Here is a 15,482-nt window from a genome sequence, read left to right as displayed (position 1 = left end):
ATTTTTCAATAATTACCAAATTAAAAATAAAAGCCTCCATCAGACATGCCTTGAGTGGATTTACAGGAAAAAAATCAGAAATTGGCCAACTGATATCCAAATACCATGAAATTTATGAAGTAGAAGATAGTGTGGTCCTTTTTCCCATTTTCACTCATCTTGGCTCATGGTTTTCACAAGGGAGTTCCTGATGTGAAAATAATCATTGTTAAATAAGAAAGAATGGAAGTTTTGGCATAATCTTAACAAATCTAGATTTAATGGCTACTGCCAGAATGCTTTGACAATGCAGATAATGATTAAAAAATAGCCAAAATTTTATAAAGAACAAAATTTGAAAGGAAAGAACACTGACAATAAATCATGTTCTACAACACATAAATCGCATACATGCCCGGCCTTTACTTTCTTTTTCCAGTAACTCAAAAAGGAACTAAATTAACTTCATATATATATACTTCTCATATGAATTTAGAAGTGAATCCACAATCCTTTAATAAATAAATATAAAATCATCTTATTCTGGAGCTGCTAAATGGGTAAGAAAAATAAACATACAAAAACACATACATTTCCAGAAATTGCATGAAAACACATTCCTTAAACTAAATGCCTGATAATAAATTGCAGACACTTAAAATAACTGTTGGAGCAAAAGCTGATGATAATTATAATGCCTCTAATGTGCACATATTTAATGGTTATAGTGTATTACAGTGAGAAACAAGTCATGTTTACCATATATTATATCTGCCCTAGCTATAAATTACAAATTAATGTAATTTTGTAATTAATGTATTCCTGTAAACAAAATGTAATAAAATAAGGTCTTGGTTCCAAAATACATATCAAAAAGGCTTATTTATTCAGACATGCTATTGTCGGAAGGTTATTTTGTGAATTATAAATCTCCAATAACTTAACAATTAAAACACTGCATCAAGTTTCTGGAAATACCTAAACTATGAGAATTAACATGTGCTTTCATAACCAAGAAAATGAACAAGAATCCATCCCCCAAAAATACATAGAACTAGTGTTCCATGCATTATAAAACTTTTCATGGGGTCATGACCCAGAACTTAACCAGAAACCTGGTATCCATTTCAATTTAATGACCACAATTTGCATGGCTAGGTATGCAGCCCAGCATGTGTCCAGGAAGAACACACAGTTGAAGCTTGTAATTTACAGTCTAGCCGTTGATGAAATATTCTTTTTTTAATTAATACAGCATCACCCATTACACATCATGTGCCCTGTTTATAGGTTAATTGATTATGCATATCAGTTGCATCCAAAGAAAGTGTCAGTTTTCATTGGGGAGGAGCAAACAGGTAGAAGATCAAAGTGAGAATACTGAAATCTTTAAAGGGAGACTACTCTTTCAACACATGACTCATAAACTGTCTGGCAGTCCCAGAACTCTTGAATTTGGTATATGAAATATTGTTCCTCTTGTTGCCACAATTAATTTCTAAGATAATCAACAAGATCCCATATTTTAAACCTTAACAAGAACAGTTTCTGAGTCAGTCTAAAGATTGATGGATGAGAATCTATGTGATATAAGGGGGGATATCAGCCTGAGCTATGATAAGCCAGTGGCTTTATTTCCTGTCTAATGTTACATACTTTGCCAGATTCATTAGTTTTTAATGGGCGCATTTGTCATTGATTAGAGTAGGTGTGCATTTGGATATATTTAAATGCAGTAAATGTCACATCTAATCAGCCACCAATGAAGGGAAATGTTGAGGCATGTGTGCAAGAAAAGGGAAATATAATTGCCACACAAAAATAATATTTATTTGTAATTACAGCAAATGCTTTCTGTGTAAGATGTAAGATCTTAATACTGTAATTGATGGACTAAATGCTATTGAAAACAACATTATGAAACAAAGTAAGCATTTAAGAAAAAAGATTAATTCAAGCATTGTTCGGCCATTAAATGTCAACCTTAGCAATGACAATAAAACTGTCAAAATGCAAAAAATACACATTTTACTGCAGAATAATTAACCTGTAATTTATGTAAAAATTAGTCCCTTAACCAAGCAAACCTCATTGTTTCCTTCTGTAGGCATGTAATTAATGCAAACATAATTAGGGAAAGTAAGAGTGAATTATCAGCACAGAGTCATTATTTGCCTGCATAACACACAAAGGTCTATTGTATCTTGGGAGACAAAAATATTAAAATATGCAAATTATCTTTTCATTTGATCAAAATAATACATCATTTTAACAATCTACATACAGACAATTTTCCGCTTATTTTTTCATTCAGACGTATTACAATGATAAAATCAAATTTATCCAAATAAAGTATTAAAATTATTAAAATCCACTTAACTCCTTTGTTCTGAAGATAAGAGATACTACTTTTGAATGCATATTAATTACTTTTAAAGATCTTATGGTAGATTCAATATTTCAAAGTTAATTGAATCCAAAGCGACTAGGGATAAACGTGGGACCTTGGGTTGAAGACTCTAGCTTACACATTTCTTCTTATTATAACGCTTTGCTCAAATCTGTAATCTGATATATAATTAAGTTTCATTGAAGTATTCCTATAAATCCATAATTTCTTTGTAAATTTGGAAATGGAAAGATCCATCGATAAGAAAAAATATTAATGTTTCCCACAACCAACCAAGAAATAATTGCTTCCATTATTTTTGAAATGTAATCACCAATTTCAAGATATTTGTACCGAACTCATTTTTAAAATAGTTCACACTATTTGTTTTGATAATACCACAACTTTAACAATTCCTAAAGCTTCCCAAAACTAGGTATATTTTTTTCTGAATTTTGCAATACTATTTTCTGCAATGTGTGTAAAAAGAATTAAGACAAACTCATAATTCATTGTGCCCCAAAGAATCTAAATAATCTAAAAGTTTCTCTGGGAACCCAAGAAACAAATGGTGACAGTAAATAAGACCTGTATGGCAATATTCAGCACTTGAAGTTTACTTGTTGAGTTTTATTGTTGTTCATCTTACCCTAGAGAAGGCTAATTAGGAGTTATACACAAACAGTTCCAAGAGTGTGTTGCAGTAGTGAGGAATGCAAATCTGATTTCCCATGCATGATAAAATTTCATTGTAATAAATCTATTATATGAGAAAATAATTAAATTTCTTTGATAAATGGTTTATGCTTAATTGATTTGCTAGCTTACCGACTGTCCAAGGAATATAGCACTATGAAATAGAAACAAATCAGTAGAGAGACATTCTTGTCGATTAAAATCATTGTGTTTTTAAGATTCTTCATAGTATATTTTATGCTGAATTAAATATCAGCAGATGAAGTCTTCCCAAAAGCCTTAAATGGCAGATATATTCAAAGAAGGCCTGTTCAGAATAATAGTGAGACTTGGCCTCACCATCCTTGCTAAAGGAAGGGCAATCCACAGGGTTGATTAAACATTGGTTTTTGCTAAGTGGGGAACTAAATGTTGTGATGTGAACTGGCAGTCTGTAGGTGACAGGAATCAATCTAGAATTTGCAACCAGGAAATGGGAGCAATTAATGACAACCAGATCTGTAAGGGTGAATATACTGGTGCAGGCAGGTTTTCTCTCTAGGAAACTACGTAAGGGAATTATTATGAATGCTTATAAGGCTGGTCATTTTTTTTAAATATCTTCCAAATAGTACTGGAAAAACAAGATTCTTCTGGAAATTAAAGATAAAGTAGCAATGTCTGCTTTGTCATAACAATTATTATGGGCGTATAAATAAATTAGCAATAAATGTTGAAAAAGTAAGTCATAAAAAATTATGGCCTTCAATATTTACATTTTAATTTGATATTTGAATTTTTAGTGCAATTAACTTGATTGCATGTTTACAAATGGCTTTAAGCTTTGTTATAGGGAAGAGATTTAACTATTAGAAAAACAGGAAAAACTACTTTTTCAGAAAAACATTTTTTTTAAATCATAAAAATGTGCTTAATTACAACTAAACTGTTTTTGTTATACGCCCGAAGGGTCGTATTATGTTATGGCCTCCATCGTCTGTCCGTCTGTCCGTCCGTTAGCAATTCTGTGTCTGGGCCATAACTTGGTAACTGATAAAGCGATTTTCAAATAACTTTATACAAATCATCACTACATTAAAAGGATGTGTCGCGCGCAATTTCCAGGTCCATACCTCAAAGACTAGAATCACCATGGGGGTGCGTTAGCAAATCCGTGTCCGGGCCACAACTTGGTCACTAATAAAGTCATTTTCAAATAACTTTATACAAAGCATCATTACATTAAAAGGATGTGTCGCGCGCAATTTCCAGGTCCATACCTCTAACACTAGAATCACCATGGGGGGGGGGGGGACGTTAGCAATTCCATGTCCAGGCCATAACTGGGTTACTACTAAAGCAATTTTCAAATAACTTTATACAAATCATCTCTACATTAAAAGGATTTGTCAAGCATGCTTTCCACGTCCGTACCTCAAAGGCTAATTTCACTGGGGGGCATTAGCAATTCCGTGTCCGGGCCATAACTTGGTAACTAATAAAGCGATTTTCAAATAACTTTATACAAATCATCACTACATTAAAAGGATGTGTCGCGCGCAATTTCCAGGTCCATACCTCAAAGACTAGAATCACCATGGGGGTGCGTTAGCAAATCCGTGTCCGGGCCACAACTTGGTCACTAATGAAGTCATTTTCAAATATCTTTATACAAAGCATCATTACATTAAAAGGATGTGTCGGGCGCAATTTCCAGGTCCGTACCTCAAAAACCAGAATCATCATGGGGGGGGACGTTAGCAATTCCATGACCAGGCCATAACTGGGTTACTACTAAAGCAATTTTCAAATAACTTTATACAAATCATCTCTACATTAAAAGGATTTGTCAAGCATGCTTTCCAGGTCCGTACCTCAAAGGCTAATTTCACTGGGGGGCGTTAGCAATTCCGTGTCCAGGCCACAACTTTGTGTTACTACTAATAAAGGAATTTTTAGAAAACGTGTCCTAGCCACAACTTTGTAACCAATAAAGCAATTTTTAGATAACTTTATACAAATTATTGCTACATTAAACGGATGTGTTGTGAGCACTTTCCAAGTCCTGCTACTTTTAAACTTAGTAAGCAGTATACTAGCATAACCTAAATGTTTATTAAAGACCTCAAGCCGAATCTTCTTCGGGCGTATAATGCTCCGTTTCCCGGTGCTCTTGTTTTTAACAGAAAAGGCTTTTCTTATGACTAACTTCACATAGTGAAGCTTTTTAATTGGGATTTGATGTAGTTATTTATTCCATCCATCATGACCGACACTTTCTTATCTAGTTCAAAACAATGACAATGTAATTACTACATACAAAAGTCAGGCATTTAAAAACCTTACAAAAATTCAATATTTTTTCTATCAATGCTAGAAAATGGGCAGAGGACTGAAAGGAATGAGCTGTAGAAAATGATAGCTGAAAACTGATTTAATGACCATTTAAAGCTAGGCAATGACAAAATACACGATTTGGACCATGGGGAATCTCAAATGGAGACAAGTGTTGTTAAAATGTGGCCATTTCTCACTAAAATGACCATTCAGAGTGTTTCTCCAATGTTTGGGCTGTCAGGGGGTGAGAAGTGTCCAGCATTTCTATGTCAGCTTACAATTAAGGTGATCAATACACAGTCCATTCCCAACAGCGCAGCAGCCAGCAAGGAACTGACCATTACAACAAGGGCCAGCAGTTTCTGCAACAGAATGGACAATGACAAATAGAGTGGCCAAAGTTTATTCACTTTAGTTAATATACACCCGCATTTCAAATTTAAACCAATGACACCAAATGCATAGAAGCTCAGCATGTATCTGCCACGAAAAAACTTTACATTGCCAAAGAAAATAACTGACATTCTTAACCAGTCAGTCACCTATAGGAGCTCATCACAAACCACAGTATGCATCTGAAAACTGCACAGCTTAATGATACCTTTAAAAAAGGCAAGCAATTTGAAATGAGCATATAAAGTTATAAAAAGTCAGCTCCATTGATTGTATAATATTTGGCATGCAAGGTTTCTGAACATGGACTAGGAACCCCTGGAAAGTGGAGATAATGACTTGTCAGCTGCTGGTGACATCCAACCAGCACCCCAGAGGGGTCCGGAAAAACTGTCACTCACAGCGGAATAAGGAGTGGTGAGATTTGGGCCCCTGGAAATAAGTGTGGACCCCTCCCCATTTAGGCTATTATGCACCATAATTATGTCATTAGCTTACACTAGCCCTGTATTCATTAAAAACATTATTGCCAGATTATTTTGTCAGTTATACAGGCTAGTGGCTGTGGTCATTTCATATTTGGTGGTACATGTTGAAATGTTAATCTTTGGAAAATTAATTGCATAATAAAGAATGGACTACTCAGTAGATACCAAAGGTAATGAATGTTAATGAAACCATAATCTAACTATAAAGCATAAATTTTGATGTTCATTAGGTCATTTGAAAATCACACATTGAATATAATTATGTCTTGAAATAAATTTGTCAGTGCTTAGTTATAGACATTTACATATATTCTGGCTATAGCAGTGCCGTGAGGCAGTCTTAATTACATTGTTCCATATATGTGCAAACAAAGAAGAAAATGCATGCAACATATTCATTGAAATTTACAGGATAAACTTGAGATATAAAACTATTCATTATGTCCAATTGTACCTAGACAATATCCAGAATAAACATCACAGCAATGCTCTGCTCTATCAAGGCTAAGGGTATCTTCCCAAAGACTAGAAATAGAAATGAGAGGATGGCATGAACCACACATGATTCCAAGAAATGAAAGAAAATGTCAACTTTGTAACACTCTGGAGGACAAATTTCATTTTCTCTTAGAATGTCCAATACATCATGAATTTTAGAAATCAAACATAAACCGATATTATTGGCATAGCCCAGATATTATGAAATTCACTGAACTTCCCTCAACCCATAACATAAATACTATCTGAAAATTATCTTACTATATATTAAAAAGTTAACGGCAAAATACATACATTAATTAACACTTTCCTCCAAATGTAACATGTAAAGACATAATATATATGATATTATTTTGAAATTCCTTTAATAAGGTTATACTTTAACAAGAGATGTTTGTCAAACATTATGCACCCCTAAGCGCCATGTTGTCTGGAATATTTGGGCAATTGAATGAAATATGCATGAACCGAAATGACAGCTGATTTGACATTGGGTGCCTTTAAGGCAGTTTTAAGATTATGACCGTTCGAAGTGTGAGGATCATAGGTACAGATTTTAATCAAGTTCAGATAATGACTGATTTTTGCAGATAAACATGTATCCTCTTAGCAGCAGGGAATAAGTAAATATGACGTAATTTAAATGGTCAGACCCAGCCTCCATGTAATGTTTGATGACCATGATCCAGGCATTGTTGAGTTAACACTCGGAGAACTTTTGTCAACCTTTTGGCGTTAAACGTCACTGCGACCTTGACCTTTGACCCAATTACCCCTAAAATCAATAGGGGTCATCTACTGGTCAGGCCCATCCTGCAAGTCAAGTTTGAGGGCCTTGGGTGCAGGCATTGTATATTTATCACTTAGACAACCTTTTAGCATTCAAGGTCACTGTGACCTTGATCTTTGACCAGATGACCCCTAAAATCAATAGGGGTCATCTACTGGTCAGGCCCAGCCTCAATGTCAAGTTTGATGACTATCGGCCAAGGAATTGTCGAGTTATCACTCAGACAAGCTTTGGTCTACTGACAGACGGACAGACGGATGGACCGACATGTGCAAAGCAATCTCTTCTTCACAGGGAGGCATAATAAATTTTAATTCAACTGAATAAACTTTTTCACTTGTCATTTTATTTTTGATTATTGTAATGGATTGCATCTTCTAACATTTAAATATTAATCTGTTGAAAATATCTATTTGTTTGACATATGAAAGAAGTATAAGTATTATTATTTTGCATACTGGAAATGTTTTATTTTCTATATCATTGTTTGAAATATGTATAACTCATGTAAGCTTATAGAAAATTAACTATCTATTTATACTTCTTAAAGGGACTAGATACAAGATGGTCTCAAAATCATTAACAAGCCTGGAATTGTCAATGTGCGCTAGAATGTAGCCAATAATACATCATTTTACATGATTTAAAGAACATACGCAGCAATCATGTTGTCTCACATGTTGTCTCAGCTGAGTATCCCTGTTTAAAAATAGCGCAGAATGTTTTTTCCAAACATCTTGCAGTGATCGTTTCACCCACTTACCTGACAATAAACATTTTAGCCAAGCCAAGGCTTTGTCATTTGTGGCAATGAAAAGAGCTTCCTTTCAAAACTTCCATCATCAATTTCATCACCGATGTTAATCTGTTGGGCTCTTTGTCTTTGTTGTTTTTCAGCAGTTTTTCACTTCCTTGCACTGTCCATCCTCTAGGGAAGCTATGTTGTTTGTATATAAAGCATGTGAAAGTCAAGTAATGAGTGTCGATAAATATAGCAACATTATTTTTAAACTTACTGATTTAAAGACATACCCTAGTAAATTTTTATATTTGAAAAATATGCAAAAACTGCGAAAGATAAATGTGTCGTTAGCTATGTGGTACATCAGTAAGCAACATTCAATGCGTTGTACACAACAAAATCAATTTTATGTAGGTTTTTGATAATTTTCTTTTTTTCTTGCAATTGTATCATCTGGTGTGTAATCCCTTTAATATACTGCACATATAAGATAAGTATAATAACCAAAATGTGTAGTTTCTATTCTTTTGAAGATGCAACACAAGTTTACTGAAAAATGCCATGAACTGAAGAAAACTTTTTTATCATTGTTTTATAAAAATAAATGCATTTTCTAATGAAACTGTGACTATTTTATTTTAAAAAAATCTGAATAATTAGCAATATTCATTAGCTAAAATCAGACCCATGCTAAAATAGTTCATGTACTTTGCATTAAAAGTGTGCTTTTCATTTTCCATGTCTTTGGGCATGAAAAAGTTAATGAGGGAATGAAATTTCCAATCCTGTTTAAATGAACCATCTCAGGATTTCTTGGGTTTTGTTTGAACTTGCAAATCCCTATGATCACTGAGAATCTTGGAGCAAAATTAATTGATTAAGAAATGCTAATATTCCTAAACTTCTTTAATAACCAAAAATGTTTTCTGTTCTGTTTGTCCTTTTGATGAATTCTTTTTCTTTCATCTTTTCAAAGTAGTGAAGAGCAAGTTATACAAAAACAAATTAAAGCTTTGTTTGGCAGGAGGGATACTATTTTCATTTCTGAGCATCCTTATAATGGAGAATAATTTTTTCAAAAATGCAGATATTAAAATGGAGAATGTCTGTGTATATTATACCGAGTGTTTAACTAATATGGAAACTGATATAAGTGTTTCCAAATGCCATTAAGAAGTAATTTGAAGTACAGCTTCATCGACTTTGAGAAGACATAGACATTCTGAAACATTAATATCATCAACTGAAGGGTAGCCATATGCCAAAATCCATAGTAATTCCAAGCAATCATAATTAAAAACACTGTATAAGGCAAAATTTGCCAATATGCATTGCCCAGTTCAACACCTGCTATTTAGACGGGAGACAATGACCCAATTGAGATGAAACTGTAATTACATTATCCCCTTCTCTAATCAACATTCAGCTGAAATTTCTTTTTACTTTTCTATATGAACACATTTCTTTGAAGCAATGTGATGAACACATTACATGCTATATTTGATGCCAAACTGGTGCCACTCAATGCAGGCAATACAAACTACCACCAAGACATGCAAATTGGCGAATTACTTTTGTGTTGCATATTTCCTTACAAAGAATAAAGGAGAAATCATCTGTAAAATGAACCATCATATTTTACCCTTTTCCTACTTCAGCAAGGACAAGATCAGACTTCATTCAATTAGAAAATGGATAAATGATTTCGAAACAAGTGGAATAGGAGCATTTTTTGTTTCTTATTATTAAATCACAGGAAAATGGGACTGATCATGGACCATGGTGGTTTTTTGGATAGCTGCTCTTCCACGATTGGTGTAATTAATTTGCAATTGTTCCCTGCCAATTACTTTCACAAATTGAATCTCAAAGATGATTGGAAAAATATTGTTATGAAATCGCCAGTCCATCAATCAAATTTGTCTCATTTTGCCTACAGTCTGATATGAATCAGTTTCATCGTAAAATCTGCTTCATTTGTGAATAAAAACAAAAGTGTATCATAACTCTAGGGATAAAAATCGTTCAAAAATAAACTTGTCATATTGCAGAGTTATCCTTTGTGACAGTCATATCCTTTGGGTTGTCACAAAAAGCCTTAAGGTTTTTGATACATATCAAATTAGCCTAAATCTTGTCATTAAACATAAATTAATGCAAGTTTTTGTTGGTTTTCTACACTAGACTACCCAAATATATGTAACTCTAAACCATTGCTTTGTCCATCACAATTTTTATGAGTAAAAACATGATATATTCTTCAATGCTGAAATAAATGCTTAATAAATGAAAAAAGGGGACAGCAGCAAACCAACACCTGAAACTTGATCTTTGTCATCATCAAAACTTCTTTTTATAGGCAATGGAACATTGAGGCATCTGTTGAAATAAAAACTAAAATCTTTAACACATGTGTTTAAATTCCAGCCAAGTTTTATCATAATTATCCTATTCAATGGGTAAGAAATGTGAGTTGAGCATTAAAGTGTTGATGTGAACTATTGGCGTTCAAAAACAGGTCACTTCTTGAACCAGCCCTGGTGTATCTGTTTAAAAAATCAACCAGACTCAGAAACATTAGCAATCTTTGAGTAACTTATCGCTAAAAAACATGAGTATTCCATCTACCCAATGTTTACATGAAAGCAAATGGTATTTTGCAGTGGATTTGGTGTGTGTTTTTGAGACATAAGTAAGAAATATTTTGGATTTTTTTTCACGGCTTTATGCAGACATAAAATGGTTTAAGCACAGGGAGGTAACTCTGTAAGCTCTTGACAAATTTTATAAAATTTGTGTAATGAAAGTTTTTAAGAAATGGCAATTATTAGATTATACTCAAAAATCTTGAGTCTTTTATAACACCTTAAATATTATAACAAATTATACAAATTTTATTTGTTTGACTTAATACTTAAATATCATATTCCATTTAAATAACTATCTTTTAATTACATTCATGCTTGAACCCATCATTAAAAAATATATTTAAAGTAAGTATTAGATAATTGTTTATCTAATTAGATGAAAAACATTTAAATATTTGTTGACAAAAAAAAAAAATTCAAATATTGCGGTATAAAATGGTTTGAAATCTCTAATTTTAGTTCAAATAAATAATAATTTCTACATATTTTTATTTTCAGGGGACTGTTTGGATAACAGTGTGGGATCAGGGGAAGGAACTGCGGATGAGGACTCAGAAGACCGAAACCCCAAACGGCAAAAAAAACGGGGAATATTCCCAAAAGTAGCTACAAATATTATGAGAGCATGGCTCTTTCAACATTTAACTGTAAGTACCTACCATTTATTCCATTAGTACTTTAATTTTCTTAATTTAGGTCTATCCACAACATTTCAAATACAACCCCCCCCCCCCTCCCAGTCCTGAAATGAAAGAAACAACAGCGATGTTAATAGCCCAGAGCTGACAGAAAATGAAACAACATTCTGTTGGGTATGTCAAAATGTAACTAGAATGCAGTATCTCTTTATTCTCAAAGCAAATACATATCCTCTGGCATTACACCTGTCAAAATAAAGGCCTGTTAGGAAATAAAGTATAATCCAAGCCACCATTGATGATTTTCTAGCAGGCATTAAATGTTAATGTGGGGATGGTGCATAGAACAGAACCATGAAATGCATGTTCCCAACTGTCTAAGACAATCATGTATTTGTAAGCACTGGTATATAAGAACCAATGCATGTTCCCAACTGTCTAAGACAATCATGTATTTGTAAGCACTGGTATATAAGAACCAATGCATGTTCCCAACTGTCTAAGACAATCATGTATTTGTAAGCACTGGTATATAAGAACCAATGCATGTTCCCAACTGTCTAAGACAATCATGTATTTGTAAGCACTGGTATATAAGAACCAATGCATGTTCCCAACTGTCCAAGACAATCATGTATTTGTAAGCACTGGTATATAAGAACCAATGCAAGTTCCCAACTGTCCAAGACAATCATGTATTTGTAAGCACTGGTATATAAGAACCAATGCATGTTCCCAACTGTCTTAGACAATCATGTATTTGTAAGCACTGGTATATAAGAACCAATGCATGTTCCCAACTGTCTAAGACAATCATGTATTTGTAAGCACTGGTATATAAGAACCAATGCATGTTCCCAACTGTCTAAGACAATCATGTATTTGTAAGCACTGGTATATAAGAACCAATGCATGTTCCCAACTGTCTTAGACAATCATGTATTTGTAAGCACTGGTATATAAGAACCAATGCATGTTCCCAACTGTCTAAGACAATCATGTATTTGTAAGCACTGGTATATAAGAACCAATGCATGTTCCCAACTGTCTTAGACAATCATGTATTTGTAAGCACTGGTATATAAGAACCAATGCATGTTCCCAACTGTCTAAGACAATCATGTATTTGTAAGCACTGGTATATAAGAACCAATGCATGTTCCCAACTATCTTAGACAATCATGTATTTGTAAGCACTGGTATATAAGAACCAATGCATGTTCCCAACTGTCTTAGACAATCATGTATTTGTAAGCACTGGTATATAAGAACCAATGCATGTTCCCAACTGTCTAAGAACCCAATGCATGTTCCCAACTGTCTAAGACAATCATGTATCTTCAAGTTCGATTTTCTAAATAAATGCTTATGAGATTTTAAGATCAAAGTTTACCAGAATAAATAGAAATGGAATGGCGAAATTCAGTAAAAGTCCATAAAAAGATAAAAAGGTAATAAAAAATCATAACAATATACTTCAATAGACAGTTTAAAGTACCGCAGACTTGGTGGTGTTTGCCTAAGAAATGCACCATTGATCTTCGACCATCCTGCACAGGAAAAATGCACTGGCACAGAGGGCCTCTATCAACCTATTGTCTGGCGAAATTGTACTTACATTACAACAAAAATGTCATGGAAAGTCAATGTGAAATAAAACTTGACAAAAACCTGCAAACTTGATCATAAAAACTGACATTTATTGCAAGTTAGCATACAAACATCTTCCCTTATCAAATGAAATAAACAAATATTTAAATATCATCAGTGTTCTGGATGGCATTCAAGTTTTTGTTAAATATTGCTAATATGCCAAGTCATCTTATTTGGCCATAAATTTCATTTAGGAAATCTTCAGAATTTATTTCCTCCTAAACTGCAGATTTTCGGTAAGCCGGTACATTTAAGCATAAACCAGTTTACACATATTTGCATTAACCTTCTATTAAACACTTTTAACCTTAAAAATACCTTTTTGCATGCTGTCTAATATCAAGCATGTGGGCATTACATCTGCAGACAATTTGATTTGCAAGTTATGACATAATGAATTATTAAGATTCCTCAAAATTGACAGAAATGAAAAATTGCTCATTTAAATAAAACCTCATTTAGATTATTAAATGACACTCTGTTGAAGAACTTATTTGTTTTTACAACTAGAAAAAAAACACATTGTCCATGCAGTTTCATCTCTTACTTTAAAATCTTATTTATAAAAATGCAATACAGAGGAGTCATGCTCAGCCATTAATTGATAATTTTTGCATTATCCATGAGAAACTGCCATAAATCAGACAAAACAAGGATACCCATAAATAGTGATGACTTGTAAAGGCTGATAGTGGTCAAGCTTTCACCATTGTCCAGAAAAAGGAGAAACCCCATGGTTCTCACATTATTTCCCAATTAACAAAGTCACTTTTCAAATTACCCTTTCACAGGGGGACATTTACTGTCTTACAATTTCAATCAATCCTCTATAATCATCATGCCCCTGACCCTACTTGGCCCCTTTCAAGAGTCCATGTCAAGGATCACTGAAGCAAAATTACACTATTTAAAGGCCACAAAATGCCCCAATACATTTGTAGTTGTCCATTTTAAGCCCCATTTTCATTTCTTCGAGCATATTTAAAATTGATGCATCTTCTGACTCTCGGCTTTTCAAATGTGCTCTAAATAAGGAAATATCGGCAGACCTGAGTTTCTTTCAATATATATGAATGACTGAAAAGTTCCAACACAGCTTCCTGTGCAGCCTTTTCAAACCTTAGTGTGCTCCTCATACATTTATTGAACTTCATGGATACTTAAAGTTCATATAAAATTATGAAAATCTATGTAACACACGCCATAACTTTTATAGTCTCCGATATACAATGAATTGCATAATTTGACAATACCAAGCGGTTGAAATTATTATAGTCTCCAACTTGATCAGGTTTTATGTCTCCAGTTATAAAACTGACTTTGAATAGCTTTAACCCATAATGACAAGCAACTCTTACAATTGTTCTCAATTCTTGACCTTTCAAGGTCAAAGGGATATTTTGCCTCAATTGCACATAAAACCATCAGTTTAATAATGGTAAATAAATAAGATTGGTTACAAATTGACAATAACTCATCATGTGTTACCTTCCTTCAAGTACCATCATGACTGTCTTGTCCTAACAAGACAAATAGGCTTGTCTACAGCCGGCCAAAACTTTGCAGGTACTTGAAATGTTTGCTCATGTTATTTGATTATTTCAGTGACTATATGGTCTAGTGAATGTCTATCTGTCAAATTGAAATATTTCTCTACACATCACTTTTAACATATCTGATTTTTTTTTAATCAAAATGCGGGGACTGCATTTCAAGCTAACTAAGTGGCCTCAGAGAACCATAATGTGCTGCACTTGGTGTCAGCCTATGACAAGTGCAGCCTCCCCTGGGACAACACAATCACCTCTCCTGACAAGGTCTATCATTAAACTCATGTCTTGGCACCTGATCGGCTCCTAATATATGGTCAGTTAACTGTCCAGTGTCAAAATGACCAGCTCAATTGACAAAGCAAACACAGTCCAGCAGTCATGTTCATTTACTTCCTGTGCTTTGCATCATGGGAGCCTCTAGACCTTTTCCTATCTCCTTTCAACAAGAGTATCTATTTTCAAAATTGTATCCTTTCATTTCCTATCAGTTAATGAACCACAAAACTCAGTTTGGTTAGGAACATTATTGGAAAAATGAAAGAAATGAACAATGGGTGTTTTTTAATTATTGACAGTTGTATCCAATTCCATTTTTAGATATCAGATTCTAGATAAGATTGTTTCAGTATCTTCAAAACTAGAAAACAACAACATTTTCCTTATACAATATAGCTTAATTCTTATTCCCCCCCCCCCCCC

At 33.7% G+C, this 15,482-nt stretch overlaps 1 protein-coding gene across 2 annotated transcripts in view; it reads left to right on the top strand.

Annotated features, from left to right (window-relative positions):
* The window catches only part of LOC128207547 (homeobox protein Meis1-like), a 130,967-nt gene that overhangs the window by 57,705 nt on the left and 57,780 nt on the right, over positions 1-15,482 (top strand). For both annotated transcript variants that reach the window (XM_052910528.1, XM_052910527.1), the window contains one exon: positions 11,438-11,586. In XM_052910528.1, the coding sequence (XP_052766488.1) occupies positions 11,438-11,586 (149 nt within the window). The remainder of the gene's footprint in view (positions 1-11,437; positions 11,587-15,482) is intronic.

This window comes from Mya arenaria, chromosome 11 (assembly GCF_026914265.1).
Source record: "Mya arenaria isolate MELC-2E11 chromosome 11, ASM2691426v1".
Taxonomy (NCBI): Eukaryota; Metazoa; Mollusca; class Bivalvia; order Myida; family Myidae; genus Mya; species Mya arenaria.
Note: the sequence above shows the minus strand (reverse complement) of the source record. Positions and strands in the feature narration are given on the sequence as shown.